The sequence below is a fragment of the Hemiscyllium ocellatum genome, chromosome 49 (assembly GCF_020745735.1).
Source record: "Hemiscyllium ocellatum isolate sHemOce1 chromosome 49, sHemOce1.pat.X.cur, whole genome shotgun sequence".
Taxonomy (NCBI): domain Eukaryota; kingdom Metazoa; phylum Chordata; class Chondrichthyes; order Orectolobiformes; family Hemiscylliidae; genus Hemiscyllium; species Hemiscyllium ocellatum.
The window spans coordinates 12,922,875-12,938,534 of NC_083449.1; the positions used below are offsets into that span (position 1 = coordinate 12,922,875).

General features: G+C 49.0%; 1 protein-coding gene across 1 annotated transcript in view; it reads right to left on the reverse strand.

Moving 5' to 3' along the window:
• Positions 1-10,851: 10,851 nt before the first annotated feature.
• Positions 10,852-15,660, reverse strand: part of lig1 (ligase I, DNA, ATP-dependent) — a 47,802-nt gene continuing 42,993 nt past the window's right edge. Inside the window, exons 22-26 of the mRNA XM_060857011.1 lie at positions 15,647-15,660; positions 14,887-14,940; positions 12,372-12,515; positions 11,784-11,876; positions 10,852-11,097 (exon numbers count right to left, since the gene is read on the reverse strand). The exon at positions 15,647-15,660 is cut by the window's right edge and continues 139 nt beyond it. Of these exons, the coding sequence (XP_060712994.1) occupies positions 11,017-11,097; positions 11,784-11,876; positions 12,372-12,515; positions 14,887-14,940; positions 15,647-15,660 (386 nt within the window). The 3' untranslated portion in view covers positions 10,852-11,016. The remainder of the gene's footprint in view (positions 11,098-11,783; positions 11,877-12,371; positions 12,516-14,886; positions 14,941-15,646) is intronic.

Genomic DNA, 15,660 nt, shown 5'->3' on the forward strand with positions numbered 1-15,660 from the left:
GTTCCTACAGATACTGTTAGAGACAGATCCACGTGTGACAAGTAGCTTAGTGAGAATATTTCTCTGTTGGTGATTCCACCATCGCTTCCCACAATATTGCTGCTTTGTATTTGAGGCCTCCCCTTCCTCAGTCAATGGTGGGCCTGTGGAGACACACTTGGTGAAAGACATTGAAGTCCCACACCCAGAGTATGTTCTTTGTCCTGGTTACCCTCAGTGCTTCCTCCGATTTGTTTTCAACTTTGTGTGGAACTGAGTAATCACCGAGGGGTGGAGTGGGGACAGTAGATGCCCATCATTAAGGGATTCTTTGACCATCTCGGAGATGTTACCATGAAATTTCCCGGGTTCTACAATCAATGCTGCGTAACTCATTTCCTGACTCTATCCCACAGTGCACTCACCACTGCTGTGACTGTGGGCAGGATATACCCAGGGATGGCGATGAGGCGTCGTGAAACATTACTACTCAGGTCTGATTCTGTGAGCATGAAGTTGTCACCCCAGTGTGAGGGATTCAATAACGAGAGATCACACTTTCAAGGCAACAGGTGAACAATCTCAGGGGGATAAACGCGGCAAATACTTCACGCAGTGGGTTGTGGGTGTCTGGAACGCGTTGCCAGCAGAGGCAGGCACAGTAGATTCATTTAAGGAGCATCTGGATAGATACATAAGTAGGTGAGGAGCAGAGGGATACAGATGCTTAGGAATTAGGCGAGAAGTTTAGGCAGATTTGGATCGGCTCAGGCTTGAAGGGCCTGTTCCTGGGCAGCACATCCTCTTTGTTCTATGTCAGGCTGATTCCTGATCGGCCCAACATGAGGCATAAAGATAACAAAGCAGCAGGGAATAAAGGTCGAAAAAGCTGAATGAAAGATAATCTTTCTGATTATGTTTTGTATACTCTAAACAGACTAAGGAAATCAATGCATACATTGTGGGAAATGGATATGAGTTAATAAAGGGAACCTGGACTGTAGCTTTAGGGTGCAGGACCTTGAGTGTAGGGAGGTTAGGAACATGGCATCAATCTCGAAGGAGAGTGCCTGTAAACAAGAAGGTGGCTTGAAGTGTGTATACTTCAATGCGAGAAGTATACGAAATAAGGTAGGTGAACTAGCAGCGTGGGTTGGTACCTGGGATTTCGATGCTGTGGCTATTACGGAGAGAACAGGGACAGGATTGGCTGTTGCAGGTTCCAGGGTTTAAATGTTTTAGTAGAGTCAGAGGTGGGGGTAAAAGAGGGGGAGGTGTGGCATTGCTTGTCAAAGATAGTATTATAGCGGTGGAAAGGACGATGGATGAAGACTCGCCATCTGAGGTAGTTTGGGCTGAGGTTAGAAATAGGAAAGGTGAGGTCACCCTGTTAGGAGTTTTCTACAGGCCTCCTAATAGTCCTAGAGACATAGAAGAAAGGATTGTGAGGATGATTCAGGAGAAGAGTGAAAGTAATAGGGTGGTTGTTATGGGGGACTTTAACTTTCCAGATAATGACTGGGAAAGCTATAGCTCGAGTACGTTAGATGGGTCGGTGTTTGTACAATGTGTGCAGGAGGGTTTCCTGACACAATATGTAGACAGGCCAACAAGAGGTGAGGCCAAACTGAATTTGGTTCTGGGTAACGAACAGGCTAGGTGTTAGAATTGGAGGTAGGTGAGCACTTTGGGGACAGTGACCACCATTCGGTGACTTTTACTCTAGTGATGGAGAGGGATAAGTGTGCACTACAGGGCAAGAGCTATAGCTGGGGGCAGGGAAATTATGATGCGGTGAGACATGACTTAGGATGTGTGGCTTGGAAAAGTAGGCTTCAAGGGAAGGGTGCAATCGATATGTGGAGCTTGTTCAAGGAGCAACTATTGAGTGTCCTTGATAAGTATGTACCTGTCAGGCAGGGAGGAAAGGGTCGTGTGATGGAGCCGTGGTTTAATAAGGAATTGGAATCCCTTGTTAAAGGGAAGAAGGCGGCCTATGTAAAGATGAGGTGTGAAGGTTCAATTGGGGCGATTGAGAGTTATAAGATAGCCAGGAAGGATCTAAAGAGAGAGCTAAGAGCAGCAAGGAGGGGACATGAAAAGTCCTTGGTTGGTAGGATTAGGGAAAACCCAAAGGCTTTCTATAGGTATGTCAGGAATAAAAGAATGACTAGGGTAGGAATAGGTCCAGTCAAGGATAGTAATGGGAAGTTGTGCGTGGAGGCTGAAGAGATTGGAGAGACACTGAATGAATACTTTTCATCAGTATTCACTCAGGAACAGGACATTGTTGCTGATGTGATATTGAGTCACAATTAATTAGAATGGATGGCTTTGAGATATGTAGGGAAGAGGTGTTGGAAATTCTGGAAAGGGTGAAAATAGATAAGTCCCCTGGGTCTGATGGCATTTATCCTAGGATTCTCTGGGAAGTAAAGGAGGAGATTTCAGAGCCATTGGCCTTGATTTTTATGTCCTTGTTGTCTACAGGAATAGTGCCAGAAGACTGGAGGATAGCAAATGTGGTTCCCTTGTTCAAGAAGGGGAGTAGGGATAACCCTAGTAACTATAGGCCAGTGAGTCTCACTTCTGTTGTGGGTAAAGTCTTAGAGAGAATTGTAAGGGATAAGATTTATGAACATCTGGATAGGAATAATGTGATCAAGGATAGTCAGCATGGTTTTGTGAAGGGCAGGTCGTGCCTCACAAACCTTATTGAGTTCTTTGAGAAGATGACTAAGGAGGTGGACGAGTGTAAAGCGGTAGATGTGGTGTATATGGATTTTAGTAAGGAGTTTGATAAGGTTCCCCATGGTAAGCTACTGAAAAATATGGCATTGAGGGTGAGTTGGAGGTTTGGATCAGGAATTGGCTGGCTGGAAGAAGACAAAGGGTAGTAGTTGATGGTAAAGGTTCATCTTGGACTGCAGTTACAAGCAGTGTTCCGCAAGGATCTGTTTTGGGACCATTGCTGTTTGTCATTTTTGTAAATGACCTGGAGGAGGGGCTAGAAGGTTGGGTGAACAAGTTTGCAAATGATACGAAAGCCGGTGGAGTTGTTGACAGTGAGGAAGGATGTGGCAGGTTACAGCGTGATATAGATAAGCTGCAGAGCTGGGCAGGAAGGTGGCAAATGGAGTTTAATGTCGGTAAGTGTGAAGTGATTCTCTTTGGTAAGAGTAACAAGAAGATGGAGTACTGGGCTAATGGTCGGATACTTGGTAGTGTGGATGAGCAGAGGGATCTTGGTGTCCATGTACACAGATCTCTGGAAGTTGCCACCCAGGTAAATAGTGATGTGAAGAAGGCATATGGTGTACTGGCTTTTATTGGTGGAGGAATTGAGTTCCGGAGTCCTGAGGTCATGTTGCAGTTGTATAAGACTCTGGTGCGGCCGCATCTGGAGTATTGAAACATAGAAAAACATAGAAAAATACAGGCCCTCTGGCCCTCGATGTTGCGCTGATCCAAGCCCACCTAACCTGCACTAGCCCACTATCCTTCATATGTCTATCCAATGCCCGTTTAAAGGCCCATAAAGAGGGAGAGTCCACCACTGCTACTGGCAGGGCATTCCATGAACTCACGACTCGCTGAGTAAAGAATCTACCCCTAACATCAGTCCTATACCTACCACCTGAAATACTGCTGAAATAACAGGTCACATTGAAATAAACCACTCAAAATATTGAACAAAAATGCTCCCTGGTAAGCATGGTAAGCGAGAGAGGTGCTGTGGTTTCGCGAAAAGGAAAAGCAACTGATATTTAGTGAAAAGAATCAATCTCGAACTTCGGAAGAACTTTACCACAACCCAGGATTGACACTATCTGGAAATGTGAGAATGACCACTGGTTGAAGAAAGGCTGGATCAGTTTGGACAATATTCATTGGAGTTCAAAACAATGCGCTGCAAATCTCATAGAAACCTACAACAGTATATCAGCACCATAAAGGGTAAAATGCAGGAAAGATCTTCTGAGGTAATTCAGAGCTCAGGGACACAGTGCAAGGATATGGGACATGGTATTTAGTGCTGAGCTGAAGAGAAATGTTTTTACTCAGAGAGTGGTGAGCTAGTGGAATTCTTAGCCCCAGAACGTGGTTGAGACCTTAATATTGAATGCCTTAAAAAAGCAGCTAGATACAGTTCTCGGGGTTAAAGGGATCAAACAGTCGAAAGCAGAAACAGGCTATCGACTTGGATGAACAGACATGATCATAGCGAATGGTAGAGCATGCCTGCACCTTTGTTTCTATATCTATTGGGATGGTGTGTGTAGGGATGGGGAGGGGAGGGGGAGGTGGTTTTGGCAGAAAGAGGGACAATCTCAGGGCAAGCAGTAAAAACAAAAATGATAAAATGTCCTTCACAGAACAGCTTGTGAATTATAAGGTTTCTCTTCTTCAGTGTTTCCAGATGTTCTAATATTTAGTTTTACTAAAGTCAGCATTGTCCTAGAGGGTCACCCTCTCACTACAAAGAGGGAACAGCTGGTGAGTTTAATCTGACGGTCATCACAAGGTTGAGAACGTAGGGCCTTCAGGGTGACCTCAGCTGGTAATGGGTAACTCAGCCCCTTGGTATCACTCTGCATCACAAAGCAGCCATCCAGCTACCTGTCACCCTTGTAGTGCAGACAGAGGGCGTTAGGTCAATCAAGTCTGCACCACCCCCCTCAAGAGCATTCCACCTACAGCCACACACAACACAATCCCTGTAACCCTGCATTTCCCTGGGGTGACTGTCTGTGTGGAGTTTGCACTTTCTCCCCATGGGTCTGCATGGGTTTCCTCCGGGTGCTCCGGTTTCCTCCCACAGTCCAAAGATGTGCAGGTCAGCTGAATTGGTCATGCTACATTGCCTGTAGTGTTAGGTGCAATTAGTTAGAGGGAAGTGGGTCTGGGTGGGTTACTCTCTGGAAGATCAAAGAAAAACCCTGCATTTCTCTTTCCTGATGAAGGGCTTATGCCCGAAACGTCGAATTCCCTGTTCCTTGGATGCTGCCTGACCTGCTGTGCTTTAACCAGCAACACATTTGCAGCTGTGATCTCCAGCATCTGCAGACCTCACTTTTTACCCTTTCTCAAGGCAACCCAACCAAGCTGCACATCCCTGGAGACTATGGACAATAATGTTATTTTTTTATTATTCTCCGTGGTTCAGGAGAATTCGGCATGTCCTGTATAATATTGAAGTAATTCCTGTTGGTATTTCATCAGCTGGGGGCTTCCTTGTTGCTTCCTGATGAAACGAGGCCAGAAGTTCCACCGAGACATTCAGACAGTGGCTGCTGATGTCTCCTCCTGGCCGCCAGAGGGAGCCGCTCAGTTCCGCCTCACGGCCCTGGCCCGAGGCACCTCTTGACTTCGCCGGCTCCCTCCTTGTCAGAAGGAGGGCAAGAGGTGACTCGGACCCTAGGGCTGTAAGGCGAGGCAGAGCGACTCCCTCTGGCGGCCAGGAGGAGACATTGCACCCACCGCCTGAATGAATGAGACTAGTTTTACTTTAAGACAAATGTTCCACTGGGTCCTATATTTCATCACCTTGTGCTGAGACAGCACCCACCCTCTGAAATACCAGCATGAATTACATCAATACTGTCATACAGGACATGTGTAACTATTAGGAACACAAAGATTAAAACATTTAAAACTATTACTCAAACAGAATTTAAATGAACTGGTCCTGTTCCTGGTTTCTGCCTCACTCCCTTGTTAAGTAAAGGAGATACATTAGGTATTTCCCCAGCGTCAAGGAATCTCTGAATTTTAATTCATGCAGAAAATAAAATAACTGGAAGAGCAATAGTGATAGAGAGATGGCATTGTAAGGGGACAAGGCAGATGTTTGTGAGGATGGAGCTGTGACACCAGGTAGTTCAATGCCTCCCTCGTTCTAGAGTCTGGGATGTCACTAGGTGGCTGAACGACAGTCTGAATGGTGGACCAGCTCATATAAAATGAGGTGACGGATGGAGCCTGAAATGCAGAAGGCAGGAAGACAATAGGTGCAGGAGTAGGCCATTCAGCCCTTCGAGCCTGCACCGCCATTCAATATGATCATGGCTGATCATTCCTAATCAGTATCCTGATCCTGCCTTATCTCCATAACCCTTGATTCCACTATCCTTGAGAGCTCTATCTAACTCTTTCTTAAATGAATCCAGAGACTGGGCCTCCACTGCCCTCTGGGGCAGAGCATTCCACACAGCCACCACTCTCTGGGTGAAGAAGTTTCTCCTCATCTCTGTCCTAAATAGTCTATCACGTATTGTGAAGCTGTGAAATCGATGGCAACGCAGGGTTTCAAAGGGCATATGTTAATGCCCCACGCCAGCGAGATCAGGAATGGATCAGGAAGAACCAATGGGTGGGTCAATTTGAATTTTCACTAATCTCTTGATGACGTCTCACCTCGAGATTACTGTGCAAAACCAAAGCACATGGGATTGTCAGTGAACTTCTGGCATTGACTCAGGACTGGGAAAGAAAATGTAAATAGGCCATTTCCAGACAAAGACTGTCCTGTCTACCTGCGATTGCACTTTGAAGGAACCAGCACTCCAAGGTCTCTTTGTGTGATGGTAGGTTGAGTCCTCTGGGCTGTTGTCTGCCAAGGCAGAAGATGAGGTGTCGTTCCTCCAATTAGTGGCTTGGTTCATTGTGGCAAAGGAGGATGCCAAGAATTGTCATGATGGAAAGGGAGTGGGAAGGGGAATTAAAATAGGCGGTGGCTAGGAGGTCTGGTTGGTTCCTGCAGCCGAATTGAGTTGCATGACAAACCATTCCTTAAATTCATGTTTGATTTCCCCGATGTCAAAAAAACCACATAGGGAGCATGTGATGTAGTAAACTAGGTGGGAGGAGAGGCAGCCTACAGCCCAGAGGACTCAACACTGAGCTTTCTAGTTTCCTTCCCTTCCCCAACTCCCTAACACTAACCATAAACCAAACGCTAAACCTAACACTAACACTAAACATAAACCTAACCCAAACCATAAACCTTAGCCTAACCCTAAACCTAATCTCAAACTTAAACCTAGCCCGAGTGCTAGCCCAAGCACCTAACCCTAACCAAACCTTAACCCAAGTCTAGACCTAGCCCTAACCCTAAATCTAACTCTAACCCTAGCCCTCGCGCTAACCCTTGCCCTAACCATTGCCCTCGCCCAAATCCTAACACTAACCCTCACCCTACACCTAGCCCTAACCCTAACAAAAGCCATAACCCTAACCGTAACACTAACCATAGACTGAGCCCTAACACTGGACCTAGCGCTAAGCCTAGACCTAACTCTAGCTGTAGCTCAATTCCTAACACAAATCCTATTCCTTTTCCTACCACTGGCCTGAATCCTTAAGCTAACCCTCACATTAACCGAACCTTAAATCTAACACTAGCTACAGGCCTAGCAATAGCCCTGACCCAAACCCTAAATGTAATCCTACCCCTAAACGCAACCCTAACCCGATAACCATATCGCCGATAACCCTAACCTTATCCCTATCCCTACCCCTAACCCTATCCCTAACCTGAACCTAAACTAAACCCTAAACCTAAGCCTGACCCTAGCACAAAATCTACGCTAACCCTAACACTGTCGCAGGTAACCATAATCCTAAACACAAACTTAACACTAACCTGAACCCAAACACGAACCCTGATCCAAAACCCTAACCCTAACCTTAACACTATCTCAAGTAACCCTAACCCTAACTGGTATTCACACCCCAACAGTAAACCCTCACCCTAACCCTAACACTAACCGTAACCCTCACTCTAACCCACATCCTAACTTGCACCTAATCCTAAACCCTCACCCTCAGCCTAACCCTAACCTTCACCCTAAACCTCACGATCACCCTAACCCTATACCTAAGTCTAACCCTCACCCTTACTCTCACACTAATTATAAACCCTCACCATGTCAAACCCTTACCCTAACTATAACCCTCACCCTAACCCCCAAACCCTAACCCCCAAACCCTAACCCTACCCCTACCTCTGACCCTAACCCAAACCCTATCGCTGTGGTGGCTAATCCTAACCCTATGTCAGGAGACCCAAACCCTAACCCTGACCCTAATTCTAATCCTGACCTTAATCCTAACACGAACCCTAATCCCAGCCTTAACCCTAACCCTGACTCTAACCCTAGCCCTAGCTCTATAACTCTAAGCCTAACCCAAACCCTAAGTGTAACCCTGTCCTTGGCCCTCATCCTGACACTGACCCTAACCCAACTTTAGCCCCAATCCTAAACTGACCCTGAACCCTAACCCCTCACTCTAACCCTGACCTTGACCCTGATCCTAACTCTAGCCCCAACCCTAACCCGACACTGAACCCTAACCTTAACCCATCCCTTACCCTAAGCCCAATCCAAACCTTAACCCTAACTCTAAACCTAACCCTGGCCCTGTCTGTAACCTAACCCCTAACCATGTCCCAAACATAACCCCAACCGTTACCCTGACCTTATCCCTGGCCCTAGCCCTAACCTTAAACTTATTGCAGGCCGAACCCTAACCCTGACCCTAACCCGACACCGAACCCTAACCCAACACTGAACCCTAACCTTAATTCATCCCTTACCCTAAGCCCAATCCAAACCTTAACCCTAACTCTAAATCTAACCTCTAACCCTGACCCTGTCCATAACCTAACCCCTAACCACATCCCAAACATAACCCCAACTGTTACCCCGACCTTATTCCTAGCCCTAACCCTGACCCTAACCGTGACCCAAGTCTAACCCTAACCTTGACCCAAAACCTAACCCTTACCCTAACCGTGACCCAACTCTAAACCTAGGCTTGACCCTAACGCTGAGCCTGACCCTAAACCTTGGGTAGTTATGTGTAGAGTGTAGAGAATATGAGGTAAACGCAGGAAGATTGCAAGGAAGCTCACTTGAAGAGCTGATTCAGGTAAAGGGAGCTCCCTCTGAACTGTACTCATTCTGTAACGTCGCAATGTCTTAAACATTTTCATCTTTCATGGGAAGTGTGTGCCCACTATGATTGGCCAAGAACTGAGTCTTCCTCAGAGGGTAACTCTGTCACTGCTTTGCTGGGAGTCACATGCAAGTCAGAACAGAGGTAAAATCTACAGCTTTTTCTACAGTATTTCTCATTGTTTATAAACCATGGCCCGAGGAAGTAAATGCTGCATCTTGGGCAAAATAAAAGACGAGTAACTAAACCTCAGTTGCATTTCTACAGCTACTTTGAAAGTAGCATAGAGAGTAGTTGGCATGTGTGCGCACACATTCAGTGGGATACACCCAGCAACCGGCTGCCCATTGGTTTGTTGATTTGTGGATGCCAGCAATCACCAGCCTGATGCCACCTTGTTGTTCCCTGGTCAGCTGAACACATCGCCTGGCTGGAATCTCTCGGCAGGCGAGGGCCCCAAGCCTGCAGACAGTCTCTCCCACCGTGTTTTCTAACTTGATGCTTGAGAAACTCGGCGGCACGGTGGCACAGTGGTTAGCACTGCTGCCTCACAGCGCCAGGGACCTGGGTTCGATTCCTGCCTCAGGCAACTGACTGTGTGAAGTTTGCACGTTCTCCCCGTGTCTGCGTGGGTTTCCTCCGGGTGCTCCGGTTTCCTCCCACAGTCCAAAGATGTGCGGGTCAGGTGAATTGACCATGCTAAATTGCCCGTAGTGTTAGGTAAGGGGTATATGTAGGGGTATGGGTGGGTTGCGCTTCGGCGGGTCGGTGTGGACTTGTTGGGCTGAAGGGCCTGTTTCCACACTGTAAGTAATCTAAAAAAACTGAAACATCAAAGTGTAAAGGGGCTGCACCTTCAGCCAAAGAACTGAACAAACTTGGAAGGGCACAGAGGATCTTGGGATGACTAAAACATAATAAACCCACTTGTGAACTGCAACTATTAAACTGAGGTTCCCCAGTCTCGCCTCCCACCATAAAACCAACAGCACTTGCTGGAATTTAAGCTGAATTAATCAAGCAGCAACAAAACTAGTCTCAGCCATGACGACCGTGAAAGTAATCATCCATTGTTTCAGGATAGTGTCCTCAGGCCCAACCATCTCCATCGTAAGATGTTCTCTGATTGTTACACAACGTTCGGCTTCATTCACCGTTCCTGAAGCAATGCACGGTCAAATGTGACAAGATCAGGGACGATATCCAGGCGTGGGCTATACAAGTGGCAAGTAACATTCACGCCATGCGAATGCTGCTCACCGATGTGAGAGAATCTAACCATCGCCACTGTTCAATGGTGTTACTGTCACTGAATCATCCCTCCCTTCCACCCCACCCTCACTGTCAACATCCTGGGGGTTCCCATCGAGAGAGAATCAACCCATTGCTCCCTTGATGTTGAATGGTGTTAAATCACTGAATCCCCCCCCGCTATCAGTATCCTAGGGCAGAAATTGAACTGTCCTTCATGTCGATACAGCAGCTTCAAGAGCAGGTCAGAGGCTGGGAATCTTGCAATGGGTAACTCACCGCCTGACTCTCGCCTGTCAAACACCGACAAGGCCCAAGTGTGAAGGAATACGTGCCACTTGCCGGGATGGGTGTGGCACTGATGACGCTCGAGAAGCTCGCTACCGTGCAGAAATAAAGCAGCTCCCAGCCCCTCGCTTGATCAACACGCTAACCCCCACCTTCAACACTCACTCCCTCCACCACCCACACAGCAGCAGCAGGATGTACCGTCTACAGCGACTTGCCAAGCCTCCTCAGACTGACAGCACCTTACACACCCATCACCTCTAACCCTCATCCCACACCCAGTCTCTCTCTCCCAGCACCAATCCACTTCTCGGAACCCCACACTTGATGATTCCCTGGACGTGACAGAAAGTTAATCAGAGACATAATGGGTTATTTACAAAACAACTGCTGTTTATTCACCGACCAAGGAGTGCTCTCAGGAATCCGGCACTCATCCGGTCGCCAATTTTCCCGGGAATGTCGGGATGATCCCTAGGCACTGGCTCCCCTTCCAAGGCAGGAAAGCGGGACGTGGTTCAGGGAGCCAGGCCACACTCAGTCCAAATGCTCGAGCTCTCCCTCGATAACCCCTTGCTGGTTCTGGACCTGCTGCTGTTTCCTGTAGAGGTCAGCCACCTGTGGACGGAGAGGCCCCAACTGGTCAACAAAATCAAGGACAAGGATTTCCTTCCTCGGTCCCTCATCCACCCCCCCCATTCCTCTACCACGGGATCCTGGGCATGTCCACAACAACTCTCCCCAGGATCTCATCCCTCACCACCTGTTCCCAGTACCGGATAGCTGGGTGTTTGTGTCTCTCTCTGTCTGTCTGTGTCTATTTTACTCTCCCTCTCAGACTACTCCATTCTCGGTCTGTATCCCTCTCTCTGTCTCTTTCTGTCCCTCTTTCTCAGTTGCTCTTATTCTCTCTCTCTCTCTCTCACACACACTGTCTGTACCTCTCTCTGTCTCAGCCTCTCCACGTGTGTCCCTCTCTCTCTCTCTCCTCCTGTTCCTGTTGGCTGTATCCTCCTGTACCTGTTGGATGGTGTTCTCTCTGTGGTTCTTTCTGTCCCTCTCCCTGTTCCCAGTATATCAGCTGGTTGTCTATCTATCTCAATCTCTCTCTCTCTCTCTCTGTCTTTCTCCGTCCCTCCATCCTCCTCCCTCCCTCCCTCCCTCCCCCTGTTCCCAGTATGTCAGCTGGTTGTCCACCTACACTTGTCTCTCTCCCTCTTACTCTCAGCGTCTGTGTCAGTCTCGCTCTCTCCCTCTCTCCTTCCCACCCTCTCTCCCTCCCTCGCTCCCCCTGTTCCTGGTACCTGTTGGCTGGTTGTAGCATTCTCAGGTTTCTTGTCATCTCGGATACGGAGAAACCGAGGGAACCGCAGCGAGATTCCCTTCTCTTCGTCCACCTGAGGGTCAGGATCAGCAGTGAGACCAGTAAGCTCAGTAATGGGGGTGAGGAGGGGGGGGCATAGGGATGGGGGAAGGAGAGGGAGGGACGGAGGACTGAGGGGAGAAAGGAGGTTGGAGAAGGACACCGGGAGAGAGAGAGAGAGAGAGAGAGAGAGAGAGAGAGAGGGGGGTGGAGGGCGAAAGGATCTGGAGGAAGCAGGGAACAGACATAGGAAGGGAGGGGGAGAGGGAGGACGAGAGGGAGGACATTGAGAGAAGTGGGCATAGATAGAGGGGGAGTACACCATCTAACTTGATTCACTGCCTCGTCACTCCAGACACTTGCCCCCGTCCTCTCATTAACCCTCCACCCCCAACCTCCTCAATATCCCTTTCCTCCCCCCCAGCCCTTACTCTCGACCCCACCCCACGCCCAGCCCTGCTCTCTCTTCCCCTACCCCACTCTCTCTCTCTCTCTCCACGCCGGTTCCCCCTCCCTCAATGTCACGCACCAGTCCCAAGGCTGCTTTGTAAACCGGGGAGATGGAGAGATCAGCGCATTTGACCTCCCAGACCTGAGCTGCGTCAAACCAGTGGTCAGGCTCAGCCGAGTGGTCCCATCGATAGTAGGGGCGAGGGCCATCGATGACGTGCTCCTGTGTTTGGGGAGGGAGGTGGAGGGAGAGAGAGAGCGAGAGAGTTTCGATTAGATTCACTACAGTATGGAAAACAGGCCTCTCGGCCTAACAAGTCCAGCCCGACCCTCCGAACGGTAACCTACCCAGACCCATTTCCCTATCCTACTAACGCACCTAACACAGTGGACAATTCAGCCTGACCAGTTCCCTCCATTGTGGGCCCTTGTGATACCAATGGGGGAGGGAGGGGGGGGTCAAAAATCTCATGACTTTACCCCAGGCGTAGAGTGTATTTTATTTCTTTGTTCATTCATGGGACCAGGGTCTCGTCATTTACTGCCTGTCCCTAATTGCCCCAGAGTCCCCCACATTGCAATGAGCCTGGAGTCACATGCACAGGCCTAGACCAGGTAAGGATGGCAGAATTCCTTCCCTAAAGGACGTCAGTGAACCAGATCCGAGTTTTTCCTACGGCAATTTCATGGTCATCAGTAGATTGTAAATTTCAGATTTTTACAAAAAAATTATTGATTTCAAGTTGAACCATCTGCCAAGGTGGGATTCGAACTCGGGTCCCCAGACCATTTGGTAAGTTTCTGGATTAATAATCTAGTGGCAATACCACCAGGCAGTCCTTATCCCATAACCGGGCAGGCTAAATTACCCATAGTGCCCAGGGATGTGCAGGTTAGGGTGGGGGATTGACCGTGCTAAATTACCCATAGTGCCCAGGGATGTGCAGGTTAGGGTGGGGGATTGGCCGTGCTAAATTACCCATAGTCCCCAGGGATGTGCAGGTTAGGGTGGGGATTGGCCATGCTAAATTACCCATAGTGCCCAGGGATGTGCAGGTTAGGGTGGGGATTGGCCATGCTAAATTACTCATAGTCCCCAGGGATGTGCAGGTTAGGGTGGGGGATTGGCCGTGCTAAATTACCCATAGTGCCCAGGGAAGTGCAGGTTAGGGTGGGGGATTGGCCGTGCTAAATTACCCATAGTGCCCAGGGAAGTGCAGGTTAGGGTGGGGGATTGGCCGTGCTAAATTACCCATAGTGCCCAGGGAAGTGCAGGTTAGGGTGGGGGATTGGCCGTGCTAAATTACCCATAGTGCCCAGGGATGTGCAGATAGGATACAGGGATAGGGTATAGAGGTGGGTCTAGGTGGGATGCTCTTTTGGAGGGCCTGCTACCACACTGCGTTTCTGTGGTGTACTAGACTAGGGGATTAATCAATACAGTTCGAGACACAAATGCTAAAATTTCGGGTTACGCAGAATAAACCTGTACAAATCCGGGGACCCCATAATTATGCACAAACTAGAGACAGGTCAGACCGATTCACAAAATACAGAGGATGGTGGAGAATAACTAAAATTAGCAGGAAGAGACTCAGAGTACGGGAGAATGGTAACTAGGGCTGAGAGAACAGGTAGCTGGAGATTCAACAGATAGTTAAAGAGGAAGAGAGGAAGTAAAGAAACCATGAACTCTTTGGAGGGGTGTAGAGAGAGAGAGAGAGAGAGAGAGAGAGAGAGAGAGAGAGAGAGAGAGAGAGAGACAGACAGAGAGAGAGACAGAGGGAGAGACAGGGAGAGAGACAGGGAGAGAGAGACAGGGAGAGAGAGACAGGGAGACAGGGAGAGAGAGACGAGAGAGAGAGAGAGAGAGAGAGAGAGAGAGAGAGAGAGAGAGACAGACAGAGAGTTAGACAGAGGGAGAGACAGGGAGAGAGACAGGGAGAGAGAGGGGGAGAGAGACCGGGAGAGAGAGAGGGAGAGAGAGAGAGAGGGAGACAGGGAGAGAGAGACGAAGAGAGAGAGAGAGAGAGAGAGACAGAGAGAGAGTTAGAGAGAGAGAGAGAGACAGAGAGAGAGAGACAGGGAGAGAGAGACAGGGAGAGAGAGGGGAGAGAGAGACCAGGGATAGAGAGAGGGAGAGAGAGACCGGGAGAGAGAGAGAGAGGGAGAGAGAGAGAGGGAGACAGGGAGAGAGAGACGAGAGAGAGAGGGAGAGAGAGAGAGAGAGAGAGCGAGAGAGACAGAGAGAGACGGAGAGATATGGTGAAAAGGTCACAGACCAATAATTTGCTTCCACAGTCATGAGGATACAAAAACCATTCCTGAAACCTGGAGGTGGGTGGGAAGAGGAGATGAGGGGAATTCTAAATCCCCAGTGGAGTGATACTGAGCGAACTGATGGCGCCATACTTGGACACATACTCAGAGTCCAACTACACTTCCTCTTCGGGAACATCAGAGCTTGTACTGAGGATCTGTGGATGGGCTGAATGGCCTCCTGCTCGTGTAACAGGCTGGAGGGTGGGGGCTGAATGGCCTGCTGTTCCTGTGTTCAGTGATCTGCTCCTTACCCTCTCGGCTAGAGTCCTCACCTTGAAGAATTTCGCGTGTTGCTCCAGCTCCTCGTCTTTGAACCCGGTCCCAATCTGCAGAGAGAGAGAGAGAGAGAGGAAACGAGTGAGAAAGAGAGATGGATGGGGGGATGGGTGAGGGAGATGGAGGGAGAGAGAGAGAGATAGAGGGAGGAGAAGGAAGTGAGGGAAGGAAGGAGAAAGGGAGAAAAGGATGGAGGAAGGAGAGAGGGAGGGGGATAGAGAGAGAGACAGAGGGATGGGGAGGGACGGAGGGAGAGAGGGGGGAAGAGAGGAGAGAGACACACAGGAAGTGAGAGAGGGAGGGAGAGCGAGGGAGAGGAAGGGAGTGAGGCAGGGAAGGAGAAAGAAAGGAGGGAATGAGGGAGAGGGAGACAAAGGGAGGTAGGAGAGAGGGACGGAGAGATAGAGATGGGAGGGAGAAAGAGACATGGAAAGAGGGAGAGAGAAAGAAAGAGAGAGAGAGAGAGAGAAAAACAGAGAGACACACCGGGAGGGAAAGAGTGACAGAGAGAGACAGAGAAGGGATAGAGAGAGAGAGAGAGAGAGAGAGACAGAAGCAGAGACAGAGCAAGAGAAATGGAGAGTACAGCGTGGACATGTGTCAGGGACAGTGAGCGATAAAGGGATGGGTTTGGAATCAAAACGGCCTCTCACAGCGCAGAGATCAGAGCCATAAGGCAGGAGTCAGTAATCCCTGACAGAACAGGGCCATCTGACTGAGCCCACATCCCTGTGAACCTCAGGCTATCAGTCTCACCTTACAAATGGTCT